The 24235-nt window shown below is 33.6% G+C and overlaps 1 protein-coding gene across 3 annotated transcripts in view; it reads left to right on the top strand.

Moving 5' to 3' along the window:
* Positions 1–24235, top strand: part of Epc1 (enhancer of polycomb 1) — an 86637-nt gene that overhangs the window by 40893 nt on the left and 21509 nt on the right. For all 3 annotated transcript variants that reach the window (XM_076872774.1, XM_076872772.1, XM_076872773.1), the window contains exon 2: positions 19286–19445. In XM_076872774.1, coding sequence (XP_076728889.1) covers positions 19286–19445 — 160 coding nt within the window. The remainder of the gene's footprint in view (positions 1–19285; positions 19446–24235) is intronic.

A 24235-nucleotide genomic window follows, 5' to 3' on the forward strand; every position in this document is an offset into this window, starting at 1 on the left:
TACCCTCTTAAGAAGGTTTATAATTGCTTATTTTGTTTTCCTATTTTTAGTTTTCACAACTCCAACCCCTTCCAATTTTTTAGGATGATCTTTCGGAAATAAATTTAGTTGTTACGTTGATATATGAAATCCTTAAATTGTTTATTTTTTTCTCATAGGTTAAAATACAGAAACTCCTTAATAGGATTTACTGGGCCCTGCATGATGTGGTTTCTGTCTCCATTTTCAGTGTTTTCCCTTTTCTCTGTGTAAGCCTGTTTTAGTTATTAGCTCTACATAACATTATCCCCAAATTTAGTAGCCAAACCAGCAAATACCGTTTCACAGTTTCTGAAAGCTAGGAATCTATGAGTGACTTATCTTTGTGATACTGGCCCAGAGTCTTACACTCTTGCCTAGGGTTGCAGTCTTCTAAAGGCTTGACTGGGTTTGGAGAAGGTGCTTCCAGGTTCATTCACTTGGTGCAAGCCTCAATTCCTTGTTGGCCAAAGTCCTCTGTTCATCATTACATGGGCTTTTCCACTGGTTGTCATGATGTCCTTATATCACGGCAGCTGGCTTCCTCCAGAACAACAGATCCCCAAAAAAAAAAAGGAAAAACAGACAAATAAGTTCCTTGGTTGAGCCTCAGTTCCTAGGAATAATTCACGCATAGCTCTCAGCTTTGCCTTTTGGGCTTTTGATTCTGACTTCTGACACCCCCACCTTAGCCCCCCCCCCAAAAAAAGTATCACATGTTTGCAACTGAGTGCTTTTCTTAGCTTGCTTCTGTCCCAAATTTGGGGCTCATTTTTATTTTCTGCTGGCTCTTGTTTTTTGAGTTCAGTATACTATAATTCTTCTAAAATTTTTGTTAATTTTCTGTGAATTTTTAGAGGTCTATCCATTAGTTGAAACCATATGTATAAATTCTTTTACTCTTGTGTCTTTTACTAAGCTTTGCTGAGAGAACACTCTTAAACTTCCCCAATGCCCTATTGTTTGGTTAAGGGAATCTGTGAAGCAGGCTATTTGTCTAACAGTACTGTGAGGCACCTTTTTTTTTTTTTTTTTAAATCTTTCTGAGGTCTTAAAAAAAAATTAACAGTTGCAGCTGGTCATGGTGGCACAAGCCTGTAATCCTGGCAGCTCGGGAGGATTGCAGCTTCAAAGTCAGCCTTAGCAACTCATAAAGGCCCCAAGAATTTAGCAAGATCCTGTCTGAAAATAAAAAATAAAAAAGGGCTGTGGATGTGGCTCAGTGGCTAAATGCCCCTGGATTCAGTCCCTAGAACCAAAAACAAAACAAAAAGATTGTACAGTTACTCCCTTGACTTAGTTTATGCACCATGTTTTTGGGGCCTTGGATTTTATCTTGACTCAGGGTCAATTTCTAAATTTTAGCATATTTTGTAGTCTAGAGAGACTGCAAATTTTCCTTAAGAGTTCTTTTTTTTTTTAATTTATTTATTTTTTTTAGTTATTGGCGGACACAACATCTTTGTATGTGGTGCTGAGGATCGAACCCGGGCCCACACGCATGCCAGGCAAGCGTGCTACCGCTTGAGCCACATCCCCAGCCCCTTGATTTAGTTCTTGATTTAGCTTATTTTCATTTTTCACTGTATATAGCAGAAAAAACAAGGCAGCACTTGTAATTGTGGTTGAAAATTCTCCTTAGTCACCCAGTTCATTAGGTAAAGTTTCCACTTTTCACATAACTTAATGGTATCAGTGTTATTAAATTAAATCCCCTTCCTAACAGGGGATTTGCCTTCCTCCAATTCACTTTCTATCCCTACCTCAGCCATATGAAACACCATGAGGTTTTATTAGGAGCTTCTTCATCAATGCCCATCGTTCTGGTTTCAAGGCCATTCTCATATTTTAGTTTTTGTTATGGTTCCAAGGCCATTCTCATATTTTAGTTTTTGTTATGATAATGGGGACTCACTATCAACATATGTACAGTTACACAACTATCCAAAATTTAGCATCTCAAAACAATTGTATTCTCTCCGTTTTTGAGGATCAGGAATTCAGGAGCAGCTTATTATTGGCTAGCTCTGGCGTAGGTTCAGAAATGCTCTACATTCTCCTTTCAGGCTTACTCTCAATGTTGGCTGGAGGCTTCTGTTCTCATCACACAGGCCTCACAACATCTGGCTTTCCCAAGAGCAAGTGATGGAAGAAAGGAGTAAGAGCATGCCCAAGACAAAAGCTGCAATCTTTATAACCAAATCTTTGAAGAGACATACCATCGCTTCTGCCTTAGGCTATTCATCGTGGCCCAACCAATGGTACAGCTCATAGGGAAACTACCTGAAAGTACGAATATCAAAAGGCATTTGTCACTGAGTACTGCCTTGGAGACTGGCTACCACAGACCCTGTCAGTGAACTGAACTATTGCTATGCTTGATGTTTTTGTTGTTGTTGTTGAGCATGCTCTTTCTCATCTCTTTGCTTACACCGTTCCTCTTTACCCCCGTTGCTTTTTCTTTTTCCTTTTTTATATTCACTCAGCAAGCCGCTTTACTGTCAACTCTTCCCAAGCCCCATTATAGCTCCTGAACTTTAGAAAACAAGTTGGTTTTTATGGTTATTATATAAGCCCTTTGAAAATAAAAGCATGGTCTTTCTTAAAAGTTTAATATTGTAGTGACACAAATGTTTCTGTAAACATCAGGCATTTAGTGATAACTGTGTCTTCTAAAATGGTAATCAAATACCTGTTTTGTTTGTCTTTGAGTTTTTGGAGTGAAGCTAATGAAATAGGATTTAAACCATGTCTTATGGGAAGGAAATGAGTTGGTATTAATAAACTAGAATTTTTAGCCAGAGAAAATTTCATGACCTTTTCCCAAAAGTACCTGTTGAATATTGTGTTAATGTATGAGATGACTCATACATGAAATATTTGTAAACTTAAATTTTCAAATTATAATGCTGACTTTCCCTATGCACTGTGGGGTCTACAAACATATCTTTTCCTTCAGGCGGTTTATAATTCAGATGGCAAATAAAGACTGTCTGAGGTGTTTTGTTTTGTTTTGTTTTTTAACTGTTGTAAAGATCAAAAATATTTATTTTCACTTTGACTAGTTTGTATGTTACCACTTAGTCTAATAAAAATGTGTAAGCCAACTACTAATAATTAGTGCCTGAAAAATAATCTTTTTTTTAACCATTTAAATATAAGTACAATAAATCAGGTAAAATAAAAATCAATTATATTACTCTTAATTTGTTTTCTATGTTAATGTTCTTTTTCTCTGATCTGACAGGTTTGAAAATGAAAATTTTGGTTGCAGTTACCTTATTACCTTCTTTGAAGTTTCATTTTCATCTATCATAGTGGCACATGAGAATTCTGTATAAATTTTCCTTTTGTAAATTTTTTCTTTGAAATACAATTCCTCTAAAATATAAGGTTTGTTTTCTTAATTTTCTGTGTGCCAGGGAATTTTATAGAATTAACTCTCTTAATATATATAGTCCTTGATTCATTTGTCTTGGATTTTTCTGTACACTAATACTAATGTAAAATATCCATGAATATTTTTTTTATTTTTTGATATCAGGGATTGAATCCTGGGGTGCTTAAACCTTTGAGCCACATCCCCACCCCATTTTATTTTGAGAGAGGGGTCTCACTAAATTCCTGGGATTGACCTTGAATTCGCAATCCTCCTGACTCAGCCTCATGAGTATTTGGGATTACAGGCATCATATGCCACCATGCCCAGCTAAATCATGGAGTTTTATTTCATCTTTTGCTTGAACTTTTATGCTGTGATTTGTACAGTAGACATGACTTCAGAAATTCCGTATAATTTTTATAGTGATGAAATAAACAGTTTTCACTAAGCCTTATCAATTGGGAAATAATGGAATGTAATCTAATGTTTATTAAAAGAAATGGCATAAAACAAGATGACCACTCATTCTTAATATACATATGTCTTCTAAAAGACTTGCTGGGGCTAGGTGGTAGTAGTACACACTTTTAATCCCAATAATTGAGGAGACTGAAGCAGGAGGATTATAAATTTCTATACATTGAAACATTGCTCCCCTATAGGTTAGGTTATTAATGAATCTCCCAGGAATCCTTCATTTCCCAGCACTAAATCACTTAGTTGTCCATTCATTATGAAAACTGGGCAACTTATATTCTCTCTGAAAAAGTAAAAAAGGTTGGGAATGTAGCTTAGTGGTAGAGCAACCTTGTGTTTAATCCCCAGTGCCACAAAAAATAAAAGTAAAAGGATTGCTGGGGTTTTTGATTTCTATTTTCTTTCTTTTCTTCTTCTTCTTCTTCTTCTTCTTCTTCTTTTTTTTTTTTTTTTTTTTTTAATATATGAGGGGATTGAACTCAGGGGCACTCAACCACTGAGCCATGTCTCCAGCCCTGTTTGTATTTTATTTAGAGACAGTCTCACTGACTTTTGATGAGATTGGCTTTGAACTCATGATCCTCTTGCCTCAGCCTCCCAAGCCACTAGGATTACAGGCATGCACTATCTTGCCTGGCCTGCTGGGGCTTTTTAGAGATGTTGAGATAAAAATTCTGTTCATAATGTATTCAGATTTACTGTATATCCCAGTGAAAAAGAAAACTAGGATGAAATTTTAGATAGGCTGGTAAAAGTTTAAAATAAATAAAAATTAAAATTGCAGTATAATGGTATTTTTATTTGCTATGTATTTCATGTTATTATCTCTATTACTACTTTGCTGATTTGAGGTACTATCATCTCTTGCCTAAATTTTAAATAATCCTTGCAAGAATGCAGCTGCTACCTCTCCAGTATTAACACAACCAGTGGTCCTTTGAAAACAAATCTTATTGTGTCATTCTTGCTAAAACCTTTTCCCTTTGTTTTCAAGTGGGAAGTATACTGGGCTTTCTGTGGTCTGTCCTCTGCCCCTCTTTCCCTCCCTACCTCTTTTTATTTCCTCCAAAGCCTTCAAGTTTCCTTCAGCCTTAGGATCAATTATTATTTATTTCTGTGTATTAAAAACTGATCCCCTGAGTTAATTTAGTAATCTCCCAGGAGTCCTTCAGATCCTAGCTCAGGATCACTCCTTTAGTTGTGCATTATTAGTTGTCTATTGTAGATTCTCATAATCTAATCTTTCATAGAAATTAGTGTTGTAAATTTCATTTTTATTTAGGTGGTTATTTGATTATAGTCTTTTACTGTAGAACTCTAAGCTCCAAGTACTCTAGCATTGAAATTAAATGCCTCTCTTACCAAATGAATGACTGGATTGGCCTAACTCAGTGCTATCTTTAGAGATTAAGAGCATTATTCCTATTGTAATTTAGGATTACATGAAGATAATGATTCTGTCATGTGATTACTGTGTGATTGGACAACTCTCTTAATCACTTAACCTTCCTTTTATATCACTTACCCTCATTTTTATCACTTAACAGAGGGAATTTGAACTAGGCAATCTATAACCTTGCCTCTGGCTTGAATGTTCAGTGGGTTTAAGGGTTTCCTTGAATGTGTTGGAAAGGTCAGACTGTAAACATATAATCTCCCAATCTTAGTGACTTTGTGGCAGATGTATTTCTGGTACTATATTCCCCTTTAGGTTGACTTGGGGGGTTGGGTTTTGTTCTACATGGTCTCACCCCCACCAGGATTCATATTGACAGGGCAGCCTCCATCCTGAACATTGCCATAGTAGAGGAAAGACAGTCCTGGTAAATCTCCTGTCATGTGTCAGGTATTAAAATGCTCTGGTCTTGGGGCTGGAGTTGTAGCTCAGCAGTAGAGCATTTGCCTCATACATGTGAGCCACTGGGTTCAATTCCTAGCACCAGATATAAATAAGCAAATAAAATAAAGATCTATCAACAACTAAAAAATATTTTTTAAAAAAATGCTCTGGTCAGAATTTCACTAGAAAAAGTTCCACTAATTGTAGAGGTACCAAGAGGTACAGTCCTAGTATATGACCAAAAGGCAGAAACAAAAATACTTTGCAAACAATACTAATGACATATCTGTCTTTCTGGTCGACCAAAGACTTGGCTTACCCTTCTCATAAACAAAATACACTCCTCTCCTCCCCGGTGAAATCAACTCAAAATTCCAATTAATGACAGCATGAAACTTGAAGTCTCGGGATTTCCAGGTGATACATATTATTCTGTATATCAGATCTGGATGTGTTGCCTTTTGATCTGGAAATCTATGAATGAAAACATTATCTACAACTCTTCTACCCCAGTATACACTGGAATATTAGGAATAGGATAACTACAATAAATACTTCCATCTGTATAAAGGAAGATTGAGAGATGCATTGATCGATAACAATTCAAAAGGCCACCAAGCTGCCATTACAAGGGCCCCCACCCCTGGGTATGGGGAATATTCTTGTTTAGGCATTAAGTCTGCCCTCCTGGAGAGGCTACCCAGTCCCACTGTGTTTGGGGGGGGGGCGGGGGCACTATTGGTAGTAATATCTAGATCTTCCTTTTTCCATCATCTCTGAGCCTAATCTGAAGTAGACTGTGGAAAATGTGCCCTTTTGGGAAGCTAAAACACTTTATAACCTTCTTCTTGCCTATAAAAAGTTGGAGACAGGGCTGGGGATGTGGCTCAAGCGGTAGCGCGCTCACCTGGCATGCGTGCGGCCCAGGTTCAATCCTCAGCACCACATACAAACAAAGATGTTGTGTCAACCGATAACTAAAAAATAAATACTAAAATTCTCTCTCTCTCACTCTCTAAAAAGTTGGGGACATAAACATACTATTTAAATCAATCAAGATTTTGGTCTTTGGTTTGTTCATTGGCAGCATAGCTTAGACTTCTAATGTGCTAATGATTCAGCTCAGTGTGCTAGTATTGTTTTGTCTTTTCTCCTAATGCTGTTACTGTGAACCCACTGAACTTTTGCTGGAAGAGCTAGATGCTTAGTGTCTGTGTCTCTGTCACTGTCTTTGTCTGTCCTCCCTTTCTTGTAATATCAAACTCAGAACACCAATTCATCATTTTAATGTTCAGGTTTTGTTTTTTTTTTTTTTTTACCTCCTTCCCTAGGGCTACAGATTTTTAAAAGTTATCATAACTGACTTTTACCAAATAATTTGCACTGCATGGTGTGGTTTGCCATCCTTAGCTTCTGAAAGGGTTCCTTGTGTCCTGATCTTCAAACCAATGGCCTATATTTTAGTTATTCATTTTTTAGTTTGTTTTCTTGTTATGAAAGTACCCCACTTCTGAATACTAATTTTTATTTATTAGACGAAGCCAGATTATGCTGGGATAAAAAATAGACTCAAAGTCTTCAGTGGTGTATTGATATCAGAAGTTTTTTTCTTGTTCATGACACATTTTGGTTCATCATCATGGGTCAACTGGGGAACCAGGCTTATACCACAGTTAACATCTCCAAAGTGATGACTCATAATTTTGAGGGCTTTGAAAGATTTCACATCTTTCACCAGCAATTAAATTTTATGGTCCACATGTAATATGGGTCACTTTGATTTAATTCATTGACCAGAATCAGTCTTATAGCTTCACCTAACCACAGGCGAGCCAGAAAGGAGAATTGTTCCAGAAATATTTGAATGCACTTTCAGTATTCATCTTTGTGTATTGGGGTAGGAAAGATGAGATGTTGTAGATTTTATGCTATAATTCCTTGCATTTTTGGCTGTGTGCTAACTGTCCTCTTGTTTTTAGAGAGCCTTTGTGAAGAGAAATTAGAAGTGTATCTTTTCTTTTTCTTTTGTACTGGGGAATGAACCCAGAGGTGCTTTATACACTGAGTTATATACCCAGCAATTTTCATTATTTATTATTTTGAGACACGATCTCTAAATTGCTGAGGCTGGTCTCAAACTTGTGATCCTCCTGTCTCAGTCTCCCAAGTCACAGGAATTGCATGTATCTACCAGTGCACCCGACTCTCAGCAGTATATTTTAAGTGGGCCATGTATTATCTGTTTATGTTTTTAATCTATTCTGTCCTATATAATGTATTCTGACCGTGATTTGATTAGGTTTTAATGTAAGCATCAATAACCATTTCCTTACTAGCAGGCATGCTGGGTTGATAAATATCACACTGAAATAAACTCCTAATTCAGTACTGGTGTTGTAACTACAGTCCTCTGCTACCATTTATTATTGGAAAATTAATTTGCCCTCAAAGAGTTAAAAAAAAATTGGCACTGTCTGCCACAAGTTGTTTCTTTGAGATGAAATGAGATGTGATTACTTGTTTCTTGTTTAGACCTGAAGATTCATTCTGACCAAATTTAAGGTAGCTCCTAAGATGATTCAGACTTAACATGATTTCCTTAATATTTTTGTGAGAAACTTGTCTTAAATATTATCTGGAATCTTTATTTATTTGAGGTAGTTCATCTCTTTTTGCTGGAAATAGGGAAGGAATTTTTGTGATGTCTGTATGAATCTAAGGACCTTTGCAAGAAGAAATGTAATTACCCTTTTATGGCTTTAAATACCAACTAAAGAGATAGTGATTTAAATGTATTAGGATTAGATCTGCAACTACTGTAGGTATGTTGTTTAAGTTTTGCAAACATTCACCTCTTCCTCTCCTGATTGAAATCATTACGTATTTTGTTCTGTTTCCTTGGGGAAGAGGTTACAGGATTTATTTTAGAAGCAAAGTTTCTAAATGTTTCTGAGTTATCTCATCCATTTGGGATGACTCGTAGGGTATCACAACCCTGACATGAATTGCTGACATTAACTTCCAACTTGATCAGGAAAGATGCGAGGACAAGACTTCCTGATGGTTTTTATGCATTTTTTTCTCTTTTTGTTTTATGTTTTAAAGTGAGTAGAAAGAGCTCATTCTCATGTAAAACCTAATGTGACTACTGTAGTCTCTAAATAACCTGGATTTGTCTCATAAAATTCTTAAATTCTGTAGTGGGATTTGATAATTTTTAGAGGTTGACAGTTATTTTGTTCAGTGATAGTCTGCTAATAAAAATTAAATGGAAGTTCTTAAATTTATTATGTTTTGTACATATATAATTATATATAAATTTCAAGTATATTAGTTCTTCAAATATTAGGTATTGTGCTGAGCTTTATGTATATTTCTTATCTCATTCTGTCCTTACAATGACAATTAACTGATTGTACTAAAAAGAAAATTGAAGTTTAGGGAAATCAGTACATAATTAGTAAATGGCAGAATTGGGATTCCAATGCAGGTTTCTCAGAGTGTGTGATGTTAAATAGGATACTTTTTATATGCCTTTCTATTTTATAGAGCATTCAAATATAGTATCAGAAACTTTTCTATGCACCATGTTTATATTTTTAAAAAAGAATTTATATTACCAAATAATATTAAGCAAATTAGAATAATTTGAAATTATGATTTGAAAACAAATCATCTACTGTGTTAATTAGTAGAAGAGAGGATGAGTTTGAGCAAATGAAGAAACATAATTGAATAACAAAGTTTTTGAGAATATCAGAGCCCATTTTATGATCACTATATAAAGATATACTTCTATTACAAATATCCCAGGGTTTCGTGGTTTTATTGAAACCAGGAAACTTAATGAAAGTTAAGAAAGGAAAAAAATATGTAAGGTTATTTTCAGTTGTATTCTGAATTTAATAAGTATGCTGTATGAACTATCACTTTTTCCTATATTACAGTTTTCCACTCATCTTAAACCTGCACTAATCTTAGCATTCATACAAACCTTAATGGTTTGGTTTAGTTGAATAAAACAAAGTATGTAATAAAATAATTGTTACAATAGCTAAATCATGCTTGTACCATTGATTGGAAAACAAAATAGATAAATCTGGGGGGGGTTGTTTGTTTTTTGGGGTTTTGATAGAACAGGGCACGTTTAAATTTAGTCTATTTTGACACTGTATTTCAACTTAGTTTATCACATAAGTCCTTACATATAACTGGACTGGCTTTCTTGTGACTAAATTTTCCTAGTCTTGTCCTTCATATCCAGCATGCCTGGACATTACCAGCAGTTGAGCCTTATGAGTTCTAATCAAGTAGAAGTACTCCAAAGAGAATCCTGACATGAGTTAGCAAATCCACTCTTTTTTCCATAAGTTGACTATAGCTTCCCAGTGGTCCTTGTACCATGATACTATTGATCACCTCTTCAGCTGTTTAAAGTCCTTTTTGCTTCTCTCTTAGTATTCTGTACCAACCAGAACTCAGCCCTAGATGGGGAAAGCAAAAGAAGACAAGAAGGAGGAATTAAACACAGTAGAAAGACCATGGGGTTCTGGAGTCAGACCTCAATCCAAATCCTACTTCTACCACCTCGGGCAAGTGACTTAATCTTACTGAGCTCCACTTTCCCTATAAAATGGGAATAGTACTAAGTAGTACTAAATATTCAGGGTGAAGATTAAGTATTTTAATGTAGGGTTAAATATAATGATAAAATTTATAACCAATAAATGGCATTTCTTTTACATAAGAATCACATAGTAAATATTTTAGGCCTTACGGTCTCTGTCAGAACTACTCAATTTTAGCTCTTTCTGGCGTAGAGCAAAAGCAGTTGTGGAAATATTTAAGCAATTGAACATAGCTATGCTCCTGTAAAATTATTTACAAAAACAGATAATAGACTGGATTTGAACCCCAGGGTATAGTTCGCTAACCTCTAATTATATCCTTGCCCATAAAAGTTATTTGCAGTGTCAGTCAAAACAGACCCCCCTTTTGAAAAAACTGTAAAATATATCATTATGAGTTCAACAGTATAAGGGGTCACAAGGTTGTGTTTCCCAAAATTGATAAAAGTCTGTGGCAAAGAGAATGCTTACCATAATTTTTATTCCTCTAAATTTAAAACTGGAACTCATGAAACATTTAAAAATATCACCCTAACAGTGATCTAATAAATGGTTAAGAAATATGATTTTTGTGTGTGAGAGCATGTGTGCTGGGTATTGAACCTGGAAGCTCTTTACCATTGAGCTATAGCCCCTAGACCTTTTCTTTTTATTTGGAGACAGGTTCTCACCAATTTCCCAAGGCTGGCCTTGAACTCATAATTCTGCTGCCTCAGCCTAGTGAATTTTGGTGTAATGTAAAATATATGAGGATTGTTCTATAAAGAAATTATTCAGTGTTGAGAGCCACAGCCCAGTCAGAATGATGCCTGGCATTTGCCAGATGGAATGGTTGAAAGGTGACAATTGTGTTGTTTATCCCTCTATTTGTGCATTTGCCAAAATTGTTTAAGCATAGAAATTCTCATATAACCTAATGTCTCTGAAACTACTGTTCAGAAGATGCTGTTCTGAAACTATCTGGTTTAGATATGGTCAGAAATATTCACTGATATGAAAATCATGCAATTATTTGGAAACAATTATAAAAAGAAGTACTTGTATCTCTTACCTGTGGAATCTATTGTTTTTTTCTTTTTGCTCTTGGCTCGTGAAAAAAGAAACTTGGTGTTTTTTTTTTTCAATTTCAGAAAATTTTAAAGAAAAGGAATACTATACATAACACTGAACACCCTTTACCAAGATACACCTATTTTGAACTCTTTTCCCCATTTGCATTATTGCTCTCTTTCCCTTCTTCTTCCTTCCTGCCTTCCCCACCCCAATTCGGTCCCCTCTCACATGCACTCATTCTTTTTCTCTCTTCCTTTGTGTGTGTGTGTCTCACACACACACACACACACACACACACACACACCTTTTAAAAAAAAAAAAAATTTGAGAGTACATAACCTAAAGGATTGCTGCCTATATCGTATCATCATGGCCTGTACCTGTAAATATTTATTTCAAGGGATGGTTAGTCTTTTTACCATGTGTATTAAAGAATACATTTTTTAATAGAGTGATTCTGTGTTAGCTTTGACTTGGCCATATTCTTAAAATAGAAAAATGACAAATTATAGCTCTGCCAGGACTACATTTGTTCTAACCCAGAGAATATGTTTTTAAGTGTCTGAAGGACTCTGCCACAGGAATTTTAATAGCACCAGCCAAGATATCTTACACAAAGTATTGTTCAATTTTTTTCAGTATAGTTACTGTTTTCCCCTTACAACAAATAAGCAATCTATGGCCAGTGTTTTGAGATTTAAAATAGGAAACTTGTTAAGAGCTCTTGCTCTGGAGTAATGCTTAGGTTTGAATCCAGCTAACGTTAAGAACCTGGGCAAGTTTACTAATTTGTGAAATGGGGTTGATAGTTGCTATATCTTAAGGTTGCTATGAACTTTAAATGAAATAAGGTATGTGATACTCAGATCTGGCATATAATAAATGGTCAGTATTGTTAGCTATTACTATTTTAGTTCTGGGAATATGGATAATAGACTTAACAAACTCTGCGGGTTCGCAAATCAAAGCTGACAGAGAATTCACAAAATCATTTCCTCCAAGTTAATTAATACTTTGCCCAAGGTGATTGACTTTCCTTTAAAAAAAAAAAAATCTTGTTATTAAACTTGGTCGGTCTTATCTTTTCTTTCTATACCTGTTATTCCTGCCCTTTCTGAAATGTGTGAGGCATGTAGTTTGGGAGCATGAAATTGCTATCACCGAAATTTTTTCTGGATTCTGACTTGGCTTAATTTTTTACTTCATAAAGAGTTCAACTGAATACGAATGTAGATGTTTTTAAAATCACCTCTGCTTCTGTGTTACCACTGTGATAGTACTCCATAATAGTTGTTGAAGATATTTTAAAAGAAGGGTATGTACTTGAGTCAAATTATAAAGAATAGAGAAGGGTATAGATTAAATTAAAGACAGGGAGTATACAGGTGGGGTTTTGAAGTTTAGGGTTGAAAGTGGTAAAGTGTTGACTAGAAGAATGAGCTAGAGATAGATCATAAAGGGCCCTGTTTGTTGTGCCAAGAAAGCTCGAATTTCAACAGGAAAGCAATAGAGAGCCAAGGAGGGTAATGTGTTCAAACTGTTTTAGAAAGATAGCAGTAGCTATAAAGATAGCTGTAGAGGGTAGTAGCTATAGAGGGAGGCCTACTTGGGAGGCCTGGAAGTCAGTCACATGAGGATTACAACAATAACAACAAAACAGCTTTTGGGGCCTTTTTAAAGTTGATTTTTAAATTTAATTTTTAGGGAAACATTCCATTTGGATTGTAACTTTTCCAAAAATAAAATAAGACTATTATTTTACTCTCTTTTTCTTGACTAGCCAAATATCAAATGAGCATGTAGGTACTTAATAAGCACAGCACAAACAACCCTCTAGAGGGATGTAAGGACTACAAATAAGGGTCATAAGAAGGCAAGAATCAAAATTAAACTTAATTTTGCTTAGAGCTGTTCTGGAATGTGCTACTTAGTAACTAATAAGTCCTGATTATTTCGCAAAGAAAGTAGCAAATTGAGAAAAATGGGTTACCCTAAAATGAAATTTTAAAACTGGACCATTTTAGGTCTGGGGTTGTAGCTCAGTGGAAGAGCACTTGCCTGGTACATGAGGCACTGGGTTCAATCCTCAGCACCACATACAAATAAATAAAATAAAGATATTGTGTCCATCTACAACTAAAAATTAAAACTGAACTATTTTATCTGTACCTTAGCAAAGGTCTTCCTTTATTATTTCATATTCTAAAAAATAATTTCAGAATATTGGGCTTTCAGTGGGAGGATAGATAGAGAGCAATATTAGAGGTTTTCTTATCATTTATTTCTTGTGGAAAATAATATTAAACTGCTATAATTGCCAAGTGTGCTGTCTATTCATCTATTTTGACTGTTCACCCTGAGTTTTTTTCAGTGCAAAAGCAAAGTATTTTTATTTATTTGTTTCTTTGTTTGCCTTTATGAAATTTTTATCTTAGTTTTTTATGAAGTCTGTTTCAAACCATGATAGTTTCTGGACCTTAAGTGATGCATACAGTTCATTGCTCATTTATTCAACAAGTATTTATTTGATACTTGCATGTGTTAGGCATGATTCTATACCTGGAATATAGTGGAAGGATTTTAAAAGAATGACTTTTGACCAAAAAGTTTAAGGGAAAAGCTATTTCTTTCACAGTTGACAAACAGCAAGTATTCCTGTATGACTAGAGCAGAGTGAGTGAAGAGCAGAATAGTAAAGGAACTCAGGGAGATAGCAATGAAAAGGGGATTGTAAATCGTGTGGAACCTTAAGGACTTTGGCATTTATTCTGAGTGAAATGGGAAATAATTGAAAGATTCTGAGTAAAGGAATGTCATGATCTAACTTGTAATTAACAGAACTAATCTAACTAGAGAAAGGGACTAATTAGGAGGTTATTATAATGAGCCAGGCAAGAGTTCATTATATAGGTGAAGAACAACTAGGGAGCACTTGCCAAAACAATGTTCCTTTCCTGAATAGAGTTAATGTTTTAGTTCTTGGAAATATCATTTGAAAACAACCCAGAAGAGAAAATGATTCAGTTCAGACCTCTTCATTGTTAGTAGTGGAGTCTAGCTCAATATGTATAAACAATCAGATTTAAACCTCTTAAATTTTAAATAGCTTTTTAAATGGAATTAGTCATCACTTATTATTTATGCACAAGGGTTATATTATTACTGCTTGTAATAAGCTGTTTTTAACTTGGTGACTAAAAAAAGGTCTAAATGTCTAATTGTCATAATGGCTATGTTAAAGTCATTATTCACTTTAAAAAATTAACAAATTAGTATAATTGTTTTGGAAACTGTGATATAATCTTGAATAGCTCATTTTAGTTTTGTAATATTTAATACTGAACAAGTAGAAATGACTTTTTTAAAATGTGCTTTTATTTAGGTTGGTCCTTCTTATCTTTCTTTAGTGATGTTTTATAAGATAGTAAGCACTGGCAATAAGCCAAAATATTATACTAGATGCTGAGTAGATTACAAAGATATTCTTATTTAGTCCTCAAATATTTACATTAAGAGAATACATCTTTTGAAGGAAAAGATAGAAGAGTAAGTTAGACATAACTTCTAATTTTAAAAAGCTCACATTTTAGAGATCAGTGAGTAATTATCACAATCTTCTAAGTATAAAATACATTACTGTAGCAGCACGAATCAGGGAGAGATCCTACCTCAGAGAAATAAAGATAATTTTAAGATTGACTTGGAAGAAGAATGGGAATTAACCCATGGTGGGTGAAAGCAAGAATGATGTTTTAGGATTTCCCAAATATTAGTGATAACGCCTCTTTAAAGCCAGTTAATAACTCTTTTGCAATTATTACTCCTGCCTTTAATAGACCATAAAAATCTACCTGAAAAGGCAGTGTGGTTTCATGGGGTAAGCAAAAATAACAGAGGGGAATAAAAGAAAAAAGAAAAAGGTACAAGAAAAACTATATTTATTATGCACATAATAAAAATACATGGCAGGTAATTTGCTGGGGTTGGAGTAAGATAAGGAATCTAAATCTAAAATGCATACTTGGTACTTTGCCTCTAAAGCCTAAATTACCATTGCATTAGGCAGACTGAAGGAACAAAAGTGAGTATGTTTGGTCAGTGCCATAGTAGCAAGGTTCATGGAGATTGACAGTGTGCCTCTGAACTTCTCAAGGTCATTGCTTAGTCATTTCTGATGTGCTTTTTATTTTTTTAAATTATAGGCTTTTAAAAAATTTGTTAAATCATAAATTGTTTCTCTAATTCCATTCTTAAAGATTGTATGTTAAAGAATTCCTTAAATGATTTTATTTGCTTTGTTCTGTAAAATCAGGCTGGTTTGAGAGATTATACTTGTTATTTTATGAAAAATTGAAGTTGATCATAGTATTTTGGTAATTAACTCTGGAAGTACAACTGAACCTAATTACTGAAAATATTGAATAATATAAAGAAACTACCCCTAAGGTATCATAAACTAATAAATGTTTTTCAAACCGCTCTTCCCTTTTCTTAAAAAACAATTTTTTACCTAATTCTTATTCCCACAAACGTTATCCTACATGTCATGTTCTTCTCTAGTGAAAGGTATACCAGCCCCAAATCTATTTCCTAAAATGCATTATTCTTTTCCTTCATAGCACTTTAATTTTTACGCTTTACCTCCCTACTGCAGTGTAAACATGTAAGGCATATTTATTTTACTTACCATGTGTCCCCAGTCACCAAGTTAGCACACTAAATAAACATACTGTTAATTAATAAACAAAGTTAAGCCCAGATGTTCTGTTTTATATCTCTAGCTTTCTTTCTATACCATCACTTCTTAACTGTATTATAAAAGTTTTGTATGAGCTATTAATGACTAATTCTTTTTAGAAAAATTGTTCTGTGTTCATGGATGTAGACTATTAAAACCTTTATTAGACTACCTGTTGATAATTTGAAATGAGTATCCCAGGGAACAAAGTTTGGGGATGCTAGCCTATTCAGAGCAGAAAATAGATTGCTTTAAAACTTTCACTGATAGGTACTATGTTCAAGGAACTTCTGAACTTTTTATAATTGTACTTTAGAGTTGTATCATCTTAGGTATTTGATCAAGGCATTCAGTCAATAATTGAGTATAGAGCATATATTCTAATTGATTTATTACTTGACTTTGTAATTTACATCTCCCTGCTCAAAGCAAAAACAATCCCGTTTTTCACTTAAAATTGAATGCTATTTCATGGAAATAAATGTATATATTTAGTTTTTTGAAATATTTTCTTTACCTGAAAAGCTACACATATAACAAATGTAAAGTATATAATTTAGAAATTATCATTGTTTTAGAAAATCATTTAGTGAAATAAATTCAGATTTTTATGTGTAAAAAAAGAAAAGTACTGCAAGTATCTTTTAGAAAATATGAGAAATAAAAGTATGAAAGAGTAAGTTTCAAAAGTGTGCCAACCAGAGGTACACTGTTAATCTTTTGGTATTATACTTTGAAATTATATGTGTATGTATGCATGTATATTTATGTGGGTGTACATACACCCGTGCATGCATCATTTAAGCACCATGCTCTGTTCTGGCACCATTTCAGAATAGTGATATTATAGCAGAAAGCAAAATAGACAAAAATTTCTGCTTTCATGATGCTTAGATTGGAAGTAAAGGAACTGGTAGGTGATGACAGTAAACACACCAACTATACAGCATATTATAAGATTAAGTGCAATGAAAAGAATAAAGCAAAGAAAGGAATAAAAGTTAAAAAGTTGATTAGTTTATGTATGTATGTGCTTTTAGACCTATTTCTACATATTAGATATGTTCAATTGTGTCTTTAAAATATTAAATGTCCTTAACATACAATTTTCAGATTAGCCCTTTTACTTACAGAATTATCAATGTCATTAAATATTGTTCTTCTTAACCATATGTGTATGTGTGTGAGGAAATCCTTTACATGACCCCTAGGAGTGCATGATCTGGCACATAAACCCCATGTACATGCAGTTGTCAACTATCCCACCTCACTATTCTCCAGCTACCCTGATATATTTGGTCTCCTCCCTTTCTCATAAACTTAGTACTTTGGGAGGAAATAAATATAAATTGTATAGGATAATAGTTACCCCAGTTGTTGAGACTTTTAAAAAATAGAATAACTTAACCATTTTTGCTGTGTATTATATACATCTAGGACCCTTAGAATTAGAACCCTCTTCTTTGTTTCTTCATTATAAATTTTCTCAGATTTGTATAAAAGTTAACAATACAATGAACATCTCCATACCACCCACCTAGATTCTACAATGGTTAATATTTTGCAGTTTTTTTCTTCTATGAATTCTGCATGTTTTATGGAACTGTAGAAAGTATGTTGCATACATTATGACATCTTTCCACTATATACCATATACAAAGGGGAAGTATTTTCTTGACTGTTGAAGATATGAGCAAGTTATTTATGTGAGATGTACTATACAACATAAAACACGTATAAGATTTTTAAAGCATTGAGTATTCACTGTAATATTGATAAGCAAAAGTTTTATTTCATAGTTGTGAAAAATTGATATAAACGTAAATAAAAAGTGATTTTTTACAGAATATTATTCATACACAATGTCATAAATGATAACTAAACCTATGTAAAACTTTTATTTCATTAATAGGGGAAAGATAGCCATCATCTACCAGGTATTGGGTACTTATTATATCTTAGGCATTTTTTCTTAACCACAGTCCCATATGGTAGGCATGTAATGTACATTTATAGATAATAAAACTATCCTGGGAGAGAATAATTTTTCACAAGTCCCAAAGTCATTGACCTAGTAGACTGTGAAACCATTTTTTGAATCCAGGGTATTATTTACAGAAGTCATGTTCTTAACTACATAAAAATAAAAACACTATTACTCTTTAATAGGATCATACATATATTTATACACATATATTTTAGAAGAATATATGCATTCTTAACTGGGACTGCCTAAGAAGACTGAAACTTTTCATACTGTTGGAATGTTTTTTCACTAGTGATACATTTATATAATACACAGGTACCTATAATTGTTTAATAAAGTATATGCGAAAATTCAGTGTTGATATAACTGGATGAGAACAATATTTTTATGGCAGCTGGTGCTAGTATCAAACTAATAAAACCTTTCTGGATGGTAACAACCAAAATTTAAGCATCTGTTATACTAAATATTTTACTCACATTTATCTTACTTAAAATCTCCAACCTACTCTGTAGATTGCATTTATCTCTTACTGGAGGAAACAGTTTTAGAAGACTAAAGTTTCTTGCCAGGAGTCAGTTTGTTTCAGTGTTGGAGTTAGATTCTAATCCATGCGGCCTGAGTCTAGGTCTAGGGCACAACTCTGCTGCTGTCCAGGAAAGACAAATGACCAGGATTTTAATCTGTGTCAATTTCATAAACTAAAAATGGAGAAGATAATAATTTCTACCCGTCTTTGTAAAGATTCTATCAGTTGATTTGTTTAAAAGAAAATTCTAGATTTACAAAGTACTGTATGAATAGATTTGAATCAATAAAATAATTTTTATACATAGCTTGCTTTCTTCATGTAGTAAGTTCAGATATTTTCTTTCATCTCAGTTTTAGTAAACTTTTAAAAAATCTTTATAACTCCATTTGGTGTAGTACCTTTTAAGTAAAGGTGCAGAAAAACTGAGGAGTCAAGTGTTTGTAGCAAAATCTTCTCATTTCTACTTAAAATGCTTATACCATTAGTTGTATTGTTAACACCATGCTTTCAAGACCTACTACTAAAATATAGCTGGTTTTAAACACAAATGAGCAAAAACCTCTGATGACTGTATTTTCTATTTGCTGCTCCTTAAATACATAAGCTTACATTATTTCCCCCTCTTTTTAGGAACATCATCTTCAGCGGGCTATTTCAGCACAGCAGGTGTATGGCGAGAAGAGGGATAACATGGTTATACCAGTTCCAGAGGCAGAGAGTAATATTGCTTACTATGAATCTATATATCCTGGGGAATTTAAGATGCCAAAGCAGCTCATTCACATACAGCGTAAGTAGTTGCTTTTTTTAATGATTGTTATTTTTTCATATTTATATAACCTCATAGATACCTTATGACTAACATCAACTTGAGAGTTATTAGACCACATTTTCTCCTTCTAAAATGGTTTTTGAGATATCTGACCAAAAATTATTAGCATTTTTCATCATAGACTTTCAGTTTTATTCCACTATGGGATCTTAGGCAGCTTTAGACAAATAGGATAAAGAATATGCCTCAGAATGGAAATAGTTTTCTTTCTTCTCAGAATTAATAATATTAAAAGTGTTAACTCTTAAGTCAGATTTAGCAAATTTTTCCTGTAAAGGATCAGATAAAAAAATATTTTAGACTTGGGGTATCATTCATTCTCTGGCACAACTATTCATCTCTGCTATTGTAGTATCAAAGCAGCTGTAGAGAATACATAAACAAATCAACATGTCTGTGTTTTGATAAAACTTTATTCATAAAAATAGGTGGCAGGCCAGAGTAGGCCTATGGGCCATAGTTTGCTAAGCCCTGGTGTGTTTTTTTCTGCTAGCAGAGTGATATGCTAGTTTTTAAAACTTTATTGTTCTACTTGGGAGTTTGTTTCACTTGGTATTCTTAGTTTTTTTCCAGTAGAAATGGTCCTTTAATATCTACCATATTTGGTGATAATGAACAGAGTTTGTAGCCTTAATATATTAATATGTCTTAATATATTACTATATCTTTATTTTTAGGGTTTTTGTGGGTTTTTTATTTTTATTTTTTTTAATCCATGTAATCTCATTGACAACCAGTTTTAACTAATTCTTAACTCATTAGCTAGTTTTCTGCTTCTTTTAACCCTTTCCCTATATGATTCAGTTTTTTCTGTCCCAGATTATAAACACTAATTTCACAGTTTTTAAATATAAAAACCAAAAGTAGTCCATTTTGGCTTTTATATATTGACATTCTGATATTTATTTAACTTGTGTTTTTTTTTCATCATTAACTCTTTGGCCTAATAGTATTCATTTCCTTTAAAAGAAGAATTTCTCCAATTCACTAGGGGTTTCTTTATGGTAAACCACAAGCAGTTTGTTTTAGTTGTACACTCTTGTTTAATTACATTTAAGACATAGACACAGGGTCTGGTATGTACCTGTAGTCCCAGATACTCAGGAGGATAAAGAGGGAGGTAACTTGAGCCCAGGAATTCACAGCTTGAGTAACACAGTGAGACCCTATCTCATAACAGATCACAACAACAAAATGAAAAAAGAGACAACATATTAAATTCTGACTGTATAATTATGAATTATCTTGGGAGTCTTTTAGAGCTCCCCTGCTTTTTTCCTTAGTTGCATGCCTTTAATTTCTTTTCTTGTCTTATTATAATGGCAGGCACTGTAGTACTATGTGAGTAATGAGAGTGATGAGAGCTTAAAAATAAGAGTGGCAAGATAACTAATATCTTTGCCTCATTTCTACTATTAGAAGGGAATAATTCAATGTCATTACTAAAAATGAAGTTAGCTCTAGTTTTTTCTTTTTTTTAATTTGTTCTAATCAGTTATACATGATAGTAGAATGTATTTTGACACATTCGTTATAAACAAATGGAGCACAACTTCTCATTCCTCTGGCTGTGCATGGTGCAGAGAGCTGTAGGGTTTACTTATTTATTTATTTTTATGTGATGCTGAGATTTGAACCCAGTGCCTCATACGTGCTAGACAAGTGCTCTATCACTGAGCCATAACCCCAGACCCTGTAGATTTTTTTTCATGTGGTTTCTTATGAGGTTGAAGTTCCCCCTCGTTCTCATACTGAGAATTTTTATCATGAATGGATGTTGAATTTTTTCTGCATGCTCTTTTAGCAACAATTGATATCCTGTGGTTTTTTCTTTTTCTTCTTCCTCAGCCTGTTAATATGGTAGGTTACACTTATTGATTTTCAAATATTGGACTACACTTCCATATTTGGAATATATCTTATATTTTTTATGATTTTTTGTTTTTAGTTGTAGATGGACATAATACTTTTATTTATTTTTATGTGGTGCTGAGGATTGAACCTAGTGCCTCACACGTACAAGGCAAGCAGCACTCTACCACTGAGCCTCAATACCAGCCCCTCAGATATTTTTTCTCATACATTGGATAGAATTTTTGCTAACCAAGGATTTTTGCATCTCAGTTTATGAAAGGTGTCAGTATCTATCTTGTCTGGTTTCAGTATCAGTAATACTGGCATCATAGATGGAGCTGGAAAGTGTTCTTTCTCTTTTGTTTTCTAGAAGAAATTGAATTAAAATGATGTTAATTTTTAAAAATTGGTATTAGTTTTTGTTTTTTAATTTTTAGTTGTAGATAGATATAATGCCTTTTTTTGGTTTATTTTTATGTGATGCTGAGGATCAAACCAGTGCCCCACATGAGCTAGGCAAGCCCTCTGCCACTGAGGCTACAACCCCAGCCCTGTATTAGTTTTTAATATACTAAAATAAGGAAAAGCTATAGTGCAAATTTTTACAAAGGTAAAATTAAATACAGGCTGCTAGGTGATCTAGTAAGTTGTTCTTGAATTCTTTAGGAACTCTATAATTATATGTATAGTGTATATGTATAATTCTTTAGGAACTTTACCTAAACAAATGAAGTGGTTCATTTCAAGTACCCCAATTTCCAGTTTGCTCCTAAACTAATATTACACAAGCTTGGAGTTTTTAAATAGATAATTTGTATTCCCTGAAAAGACTATGATTAAATATGTTTGGGAATTTGCATATTTTATTCCCCTCCCCCAACACCCAGAGTCATATGCATATTAGTGGTGTTTTATAGGCTCTTACAGTCTTGAGATTCAATTTATTTAACTTTTAATCCATCATTTTTCAGATCTCTTTATTACATGTTATGTATCAACATTTCATCAAATATTAGTTGGAAAATTTTACCCCTATTATTGACTTTACCAATAATGTTTGCATCAAAACTGGTATAAGAAATTCCTCCTCAGCGTCAGGGATTATATTCTGTTCCTAATCCATATTTTGTGCTATTTTTTGAACCCAGATATCCTTTCACTACTTGTGTCTTGCCTTTTCTGAATGCTATTTAGAGTTATGGACATATCCACTCAATGTACTCTTAGTTTGACCCATGAAAGGCACTGTTAATAGATATTCATATCATTGCACCTCTATTATTAGACTCTAAATATAGTAACCCCTCCTTATTTATAAAGTTTCAGTTACTCATGATCACCCATGATCTGAAAATATTGAGTGGGAAATTCCAGAAATAAACAATTCATGAGTTTTAAATTATAGTTCATCCTTCCTGAGACATAAAGTGTTCCTTTTTCTAATGTATCCACATTGTGTATACTACCCCTTCATTAGCCATTCATAGGTAACTAGGTTATCAAAACAGCTGTCACAGCATCTGTGCTTTTGTTCAAGTAACCTTAATTTTATTTGATAAAAGCCCCAAAGGACAAAAGCAATGATGCCAAAGAGAAGGTATAAAGTCCTTCCTTTAAGTGAAAAGGTGAAAGATCTCAACTTAAAAAAAAAATCACATGCTGTGGTTGCTAAAATGTATGGTAAGAATGAATGTCCTATCTGCAAAATTATGAAGAAGGAAGAAGAAATTCATACTAGCTTTGCTATTGCATCTCACACTGCAAAAGTTAGGGCCACAGTGCTTGATAAGTACTTAGTTAAGTTGGAAAAGACATTAATTATATGGTTTGAATACTGTCCAAGGTTTTAGGCATCCCCTAGGGGCCATCGTCCACATTTTATTTCCTCATAAAAATATCTAACCGATTTTTATGTATTTTCTGTTCTTTTCCCTTAGACTTATATAACAGATTTACATCTGTGAATCACATCTAATACTGTTGGTTTTGCTTTTGCTTTGTGGTTTTAGGGATTGAATGGGGAACTAGTATGTACATGCTAGCCAAGGACTCTACCATTAAGCCACAACACCCTCAGCATGTTGTTGTTTTTAATTATATATAAATCTGGGCTTATCGGTATTTTAAAGAGTCATTTCTATTATTTAACAACAACTGACTAGGTAGGTCTCATTTTAATTAACAGAACCTAATTAGGTTTTTATCATCCCTTTCTTTTCATTAACGAGTCCAGAAAGTCTACAGCAATACTATTTCTAAGGCAGTGGTAAAAATTGCTGTATCTTTACCAGCTCAGGTTGAGCTGTAGTTGGAAGCTGCAGGTTCACCTAATGCTAAATTATACATTAATATCATCCTAAAGTAAATTTTTATGAGAGCTTTGTGTAGTCTAAAGTAGATCTTTACATGTTAGCTTTGCTATAGGATTTTAATATTCTCTAACAAGTAGCCTCATGTTTATTATTTTAGAAAATCCTCTTACAAAGGTAAGAGGACTTTGTCATATCCTTTCAATGAAAAAGACATTGAGTTCCCTGATAGATGTGATAGAAATCTTACTTTCTAGTCTTGCTTCAGTTGCCTGATATGTTGAATGTGATTTGTCATTGATAATACAATTTATACCAGAAGTATGTTGTTGTTGTTTGATGTAAAAATAAAGGTGATACTAAATAAGCTTTTTCAGTTTTTATGAATAGTTAAATTTTGTGATTGTGATTTGATCTAAAGAAAAGTAAATTTTATGTGGAGGATACCAAAGTATATTGTATAGATGAGATCCTAAAAATATTCAAAATACAAATGTTGGAAGGCAGAATATTGGTAGTTAGTCTCTGTGAATTTGGCTTTCTGGACTATCTGAATTAGCCCTCTTTAGTAGAACTTTTCATAAT

The sequence above is a fragment of the Callospermophilus lateralis genome, chromosome 13 (genome assembly GCF_048772815.1).
Source record: "Callospermophilus lateralis isolate mCalLat2 chromosome 13, mCalLat2.hap1, whole genome shotgun sequence".
Lineage (NCBI taxonomy): Eukaryota > Metazoa > Chordata > Mammalia > Rodentia > Sciuridae > Callospermophilus > Callospermophilus lateralis.